Raw genomic sequence first — 6,682 nt, forward strand, 5'->3', positions numbered from 1 at the left:
TAATGTACTATAATTTTAAAATGGAAAAACAAATGAATTCTTGAATTGTATTCATAACTGCAATTGTTTATAAAACCAGAGAAATCAAAATTTCTGTTCATTTTTACTGTATGTTTGTAGAGTTTACAAACATTAAATTCAATTTAAGACTCCATTATTTGGTTATCCCTTCTTTATTCCCAGAAAACGCTATTTGCATTTATGAAAATCATTTCATTTTTATTTTTGTCAAGTTGACTATTTTTTGACCAGTAGTTCAATTCATCAATTGCCGGTATCTATTAAATTCCATTTATGCTCATACATTTAAAGTGGAGAAGAAAAAAAAAACAACACAATATCTGGCATGATAATGTATTTATTTCAAGATTTATTTCATTTTTTACCCAATGCACACAAACGATACCAGACTACAGGCACGAGCGCTTTTTCCCACACGTTAGTCAGCACGACACGGAGAACACATCAACATGAGCACGGACATGCACACAGAAGGTCCCCCGAGTGGTCGCTACGGGAGACGAGCAGTTAGTGATGACGTCACAGAAGAGTGGATGCAACCAAAAAGGGCACATGGAGGGGGGCTAATTGCTAAAATATGAACACTGAGCACCACAATAAATAATTTCCATATGGACAATTAAATAGCATAATATTCCTGATGATCTCACATTCCCCATCAAATAAGCAGCACACATTTTCACTCACACAAACTCTTTCATACTTTCTCAGTGATACAATACTGTGTTTGAATGCGTGTGTGCGTGTGGTGGGGGAGGGGGCACACACACGGAGATGGTCTACAGGTGATGCTTAGCTTGGTGGGAGGGATCACATGCAGACTGATATGTACAAGTTCAGCTTGTGTGGTGGCCATTAAGGGAGCAAGGCGGGGTTGCTCCCTCCCCCTCCCCCCGGGGTTGCTCCTTCCCCCTCCCCTCCCCGCGCTCTATTTCAGGTCTCCGGCGTCCCCCTGGATGGTCTTCTTGATGCGCAGCAGCATGGTGGTGAGCCACTGGTCCAGGCGGGACACCGAGTCAAACTCCTTGACGGCCTCGGTGAACGCTTCGCTGTTCTGCTCCTCGTGGGCCTCCAGAAGTTTCTGTGCGCGCACCCACGACATGACAAAATGATGTAAAGAACGAGCATTATGCACATTTAAACCTGGCCTGTGTTGTCAGACTCCCACAAGCACTAGGACTCGTTTTCCTTTCGTACACATTTGTGCACGATGTAAGGAAATAAATCCATGTACATATGAGGACACTCACAGGCCACTATATTAGGTACACAATCTAATGGGATGTATGACATGACATGGTAGTATTCATTTCACAACATTCAATTGTCTTTTTTCAAAGCTATTAAAGATCATAACATCCAATATAAATGATGTACGCATGACAGTAAACCCCCGCTACATTGCGGTTCAGTTTTCACCGTCCTGCAGCTCTTACTCTCTTCCTTTTTAGCTGTTGTGAAATGCGCTGAATAAATAAAATTGTATTGTATACATATTCACAATATTAATCACAATGCTGTGTTTCATCTGGTGGGCCTGCATAGAACATATTCTTAAAAAAAATATGTTTGGGTTGACCTCCGCTTGAAAAACGAAATAAAAAAAGACATTTTACCTTCAACAGTTTCAGCTCTCTTGAGTCTGAAAAAGCGGGGAACATCTCCTCATACTTCTCGATGGCCAACTGCAAACAGTGATGAGTCAACAGAAATATTCAAGTCATGCTGAAAATAATAACAGATGGAGTGTGTGCGTGTGTGAAGCGGTTGGTGTGTGACCTTGGCGTTGAGCTCGTCCACGATGAAGTGACACAGTGAAGCCTTGAAAAAGTATTCTTTGGCGTTGTACTTCAACAGAGGATTGTCCATGGTGCTCATGGCCACCTGACACGCACGCACGCACGCACGCAGAATGCACGACATGCTTCACTCTGCCTCTTCCATTATCAACACAATAACACATTTGTTGCGGAAGTGATTGGCGAACGCAGTTGACCCGTGGAACTGTAAAGCGCTGTCCAACTGAATAATTGGAGTTATTGGAGTAATGTGGACAGGGTGTGTCTACACAAAGACACTGTATGAAATGCTACCTGTTCATAGATCTCGATGGCCTTCTGGTACTGCTCCAGCTGGGCGCTGTAGTGTCCCACCTTCAGCAGACACTTGTTGGCCGAGCTGAAACGACACAAACGCTATAGAGAATCCACCCGAGGAGCTTTTGTTTTTCCGCTGCGGCCGTCGCAGTGCGCGCGATGCCTCCAAGAGTACCTGTTTGACTCTTCGCCTTTGTAGTAGTCTGCCGCCTGCTCGTAGTGGGCGATGGCCTGTGCGAGCGACACAAACGCCATATTGAGCAAGTACGTCCGGCACGGTGCCAACGATTGCGCCGATGCGGATCGGTCGGGCAAGCAAAGTTGTGGCGCTTTCACCTTCTCAATGTCAACCAGCTCCGACTCGTAGATCTCGGCGATCGTGATGTGATGTTTGGCTGCGATGGTGAAGCGACCCTGCAGGTGACAGACACAGCTTTATGACAATAATCCACTCATCATTATTGACTGATTTACAAACAACAACGCATTTCGCCTGGCTTGCATGTGGCGCTGCTTTTTATTGCATGCTCGTATAAGCTCTAACGCAGCAAATATGGCACGATTGCACACGTACAGACAATTTAGTGTAAATGATAGGAGCTGAAATATTAGCGAGGGTTCATATCGACCCCGAAGACAAGACGACGCATCCGAGTGCGCATGATGTGGCAGGTGCAATCGGTCACATGGACACTCACCATGTCCGTGTAGATGTCAATGGCTTGATTTAGACAGTTGATGGCCTCTGCGGGGAAAGCAGCAAAGTGCGTTTACATGTGCTTCACCCGATCATGCTTACGATGGCGCTTCTCACCCTGCGGATCGGCCTTCTTGTAAGCGTTGCCTGCATCCACGAAGCTGGTGGCCGAGTCCAGTTTGTTTTGAAGCTGCATGTGGAGCCGGGCCGCCTGGCAGAACGCGTTGCCGGCAGCTAACGCGCACAAACATACACACTGAGCGCTGGTTTGCTCATTAGCGTTGCTCTCGAGTTGCGGTGCTGCTAATGGTTCTGCCCAATGGTCATCTCGGAATTGTGTGCGTGTGCATGCGTGCGCGCTTGTTTTCTCACCACTCCAGTTCTTTGCCATCTTGAACATGTTGGCTGCTCGAGCGTACATCTCACAGGCATCCTCTACCTTGTGGTTTCCGCTGTAACACACGCGTGGACACACCCACACAAACAACCATAAGTGGCCGGAGTGATGCCTTGATTTGCACAAATGTTGTTGTTTGGACTTTCAACATGCATTGAGCAGTATTAGGAACGTCATCTTACACTCCAACAGACAAATGTCAAAATCGGCAGTTGTTTGTTTACATTCAATCTTCGGTCGGTGTTAAAGGCGCATTACAGCTCTTGAGACCACCAACAGGCTGCTGGAGGAACAGCAAGTCAACATTTGGACAGAGGTTTGAAAGTTAGTTTGCCACCTTCGTCACATCGATGCTGCTGACACTAAGTGAAAAATATAAAGTAGGGCGCAAGGGAAACAGACGTGACCCATTTCAGTTGTCAGTTTTGAGGACGGCATCTAATTACAGCTCTCACGTCGGAGCGTTCATGTTGGAGAAAAGGAGATATAAAAACACAACACTGACTGTCACTTGATTGCAGTACCGTGTTGTCATAATCACACGAGAACCACACGGCACAAAAAATACGTGCCCACAACAGCGGGTTCTCTTTTCATGTTGTATTTTGACGTTTTTAAATGTACAGCACTTTGAGTTGCATCCTATGTGTGAAAAGTACTCTATAAACAAAATTTGATTGATTGATTGAACGCATTTGCAATTAATTATGTTTAATATTAGCTGTAGTGTTGATTCTCTTTCATCTATTCAAGAGTATCAGACTAAACAGGTTCCTCTGGTGATGTTGAAATATCAATGTTGAATGTTTAGATGAATAATTGTAAAGTAATTCCGTGTGGTAAAACGTGTCCTCGTCATATAGTTTACAAGCATTTTGTAAGAATCATTTAATAAGAGCGTACTGGAAGCAGAATTTCATAATGTTGTTCTTAAATAAATGTTATGAAGATTTATGCTCAAATGCATGTAAGTGACTGAAATATATGTGTAAACATGTTGATACAGTGATTGTCATGCTCATGCGTGATATCCTTGCTCCATACTCAAGCATACAGTAAAATACGCATAATAATTTTTTTTTTTTTTTACCTTCGTCCGCGACGCAATGCTCTGCAATAGCCTATGGTGGTTTAAGTCTTTGTGGTTAAAATAGGACAAATTAGAGCAACGTTTTACACCAAATACCGCCTCAAATACTTTGCTCTCCAATGTTCCACCATAATAACCCACAAGAAAATGCAGTAATGTAGCAAGTAGGTGTAATCAAAAACGAGGCCGAGGTTTCATTCCGATAAGTAGTTACTATCCATGCATGAAGCTGCAATCTGTGACAGTTTCAGCGCTTATATTTAGGAAATTTGAAAAAACTGGTGAGATGAAATACAAGTACTTTACTGAAACAAGAAATAGATTAGCTGTACTGTACCACTTAACTAATTTTGAAGTCACAATATCAATAAATCAAACAATGCAACCTGCGAGCTAGAAAAATGATGGTTTTTATATGTCTGTGTTTTCAGTAATCAAGGACATAGTCATCTGCACATGTTGAATCAAGGCAACTGGACTCGAATTGTTGTTTGTTGAATTTGTCCTTTCCTGAAAACGTTCAAAAAATAACTTGAACACTTATGCTAATGCACGATAATGAGAAGACGCGATCGCGTGTTCAACGGAGCCCCGCCCAGTGGCACCTGTCGCGCATGCGCATCTCATTCATCACCGTCACACGCAAACAGCTCATCAGACCATCACTCGACTGTAGTGTGCTGCGCTGTGATGTGATGTGATGGTCTCCCCGCCTCCCCAGGCCGGCCTCACGCTCCGCGTACACCCCGCAGAAGCGGATGGGGAGCGGAGGGGACTACGCACGCACAACGGCACGCACGGTGCGTGACAGACCCACGCAAGGCGAGTGTCGACGTTTGCAAATCGAACGAGGGACCCAAAATGCCCCCGCGGGATCATCACATCGCTGTGACCGACAAGCAAAACACATCAAAGCGGAAAGAACGTCCTGAAACAATGGCGTCACATTTTTAAGAATGTGCCGCATAAAGCGGCACTCGACAAATGTTTCGCAGACGTAAACACAAGCACGCACACAAACACACGCGCACGCACACGCGCACAGGCGCGTCAATCGGCCATTTACCCGAACATTCCGCCGAGAAACGAGCCGGACGCTTTGACCTTCTTGTCGGCTTCGGCCATGAGCTGCATGGCCTCCTTCTCTTTGCCGCTGTTGTCCATGGTGGCCCGCGGGTGGCTGTGCGCTGGCTGGCGGAGGTGAAGGTGATGGGGGCGGAGGTGACGCCACGAAAAGTGCCCGATATTCCGCAGTGGAGGCGAAGACGGGGGGCGGAGGCAAGAAGGCAGAAGAGCCCGCTGTGGCGCTGCTGAGGCGGAGGCGGGAGGGAGGCGCGAGGAAAGAAGAGCCCGCGAGTGCTGCTGCTGCTGCTGCTGCTGAGGCTGAGTGAGAGAAGCTCGGCGATGCTCTTCTTCTACGGAAAGATGAGAGGTAGTGGAGCGCCTCGCGATTGCCGCCGGCTGGACCAAAAGTGAACGGCAGAAACCCAGAGACTAATGCCACCTCGAATAACATACAACAATGGCTTCTCCAAATTGTATTGTTTATATACACCCGACGAATACATTCAACCGCTACTATGGTTCTAGCTGCTTTTGCTGAAAATTATATACCCTTTGAGGACAGCAGGGCGTGTGAAGCACAGTGGATCGGCCGCTTTTGAGACCGCCCGAAAAAGAAAACCAATGCCTACTGATCAAAGCCGGATGCCCCTTCGACACGCCCCCTGACCTGTGACGGCCATGCCAAAATGGTCACGATAACGGGATGTCTGAAATGCAGAAACTGCATTCAAAAAAAAAAAAAGAATGTTCACGTAAAAATAAATAAATAAATAAATATTGGATGTAGTGTTTTTCACAGGGCAGCAACAATATGAATTTCATTACAGTTTACATCATTATTTTATGAGAGTAAATGCGTTATTGTTTACACTTGGTTATCTTTCAAAGCGTCAGCCATCCCTTGCTCACAGCGCCGATGCTGGAGGCAGTTGTATTGCTATCGGATATGAAAAAATGATATAAAGACAACCCTAGAGTTGAAACAAATACTGAAAAAAAAAATACAAATAATTATTTGTGTCCAATCAAACATTTTCAAATATTTAACGAAAAATAAGCAACTTTTTGCCCCCCCATGCAAAGAAACTTTGAAATAATTTTAATTTCAAAACATCTTTGTATTTAAAAAGAAAAGTCTTGAAAAAAACATAACTCTCAAAAGATCCCAATTTTTTTTCTTTTTCTCAACGAAATACAGGACAATGTATTTTCTCTCAAAAAATCATTTTTGATGAAAAGGTTGAATAAAGTCAACAAGTAAAAACAATACAATAAAAAATACAATAAAAAATAAGTTAGAAAGTAAATGAAAATGT

The 6,682-nt window shown here is 44.4% G+C and overlaps 1 protein-coding gene across 2 annotated transcripts; it reads right to left on the reverse strand.

Moving 5' to 3' along the window:
- Window positions 1-342: 342 nt before the first annotated feature.
- Window positions 343-6,293, reverse strand: napba (N-ethylmaleimide-sensitive factor attachment protein, beta a). 2 transcript variants are annotated; one of them, XM_086044934.1, is made up of 10 exons: window positions 5,368-6,293; window positions 3,187-3,266; window positions 2,932-3,048; window positions 2,816-2,862; window positions 2,454-2,531; window positions 2,293-2,348; window positions 2,115-2,199; window positions 1,801-1,905; window positions 1,634-1,706; window positions 343-1,121 (listed from the first exon to the last, which is right to left on the reverse strand). In XM_086044934.1, the coding sequence occupies exons 1-10, from the start codon at window positions 5,463-5,465 to the stop codon at window positions 955-957; spliced, it is 906 nt and encodes a 301-aa protein (XP_085901060.1). In that variant the 5' UTR covers window positions 5,466-6,293; the 3' UTR covers window positions 343-954. The 2 variants fall into 2 exon arrangements, with proteins under 2 accessions (XP_085901060.1, XP_085901059.1); XM_086044933.1 differs by having other exon boundaries at window positions 343-1,102; window positions 1,638-1,706; window positions 5,368-6,110.
- Between the last annotated feature and the right edge of the window lie 389 nt (window positions 6,294-6,682).

The sequence above is a fragment of the Filicampus tigris genome, chromosome 11, assembly GCF_054856515.1.
Source record: "Filicampus tigris isolate MCC_2025a chromosome 11, RoL_Ftig_1.0, whole genome shotgun sequence".
NCBI classification, from domain to species: Eukaryota; Metazoa; Chordata; class Actinopteri; order Syngnathiformes; family Syngnathidae; genus Filicampus; species Filicampus tigris.

What these genes read in the sequence shown, in the direction of transcription:
- napba (XM_086044934.1), bottom strand. Translation starts at nt 5,465, where the DNA reads ATGGACAACAGCGGCAAAGAGAAGGAGGCCATGCAGCTCATGGCCGAA. An exon ending in CAAGAAGGCCGATCCGCAGG is followed by an intron (nt 2,863 to 2,931) that starts GTGAGAAGCGCC and finishes CTTTCCCCGCAG; the next exon opens with AGGCCATCAACTGTCTAAAT. An exon ending in TGGACGAGCTCAACGCCAAG is followed by an intron (nt 1,707 to 1,800) that starts GTCACACACCAA and finishes CACTGTTTGCAG; the next exon opens with TTGGCCATCGAGAAGTATGA.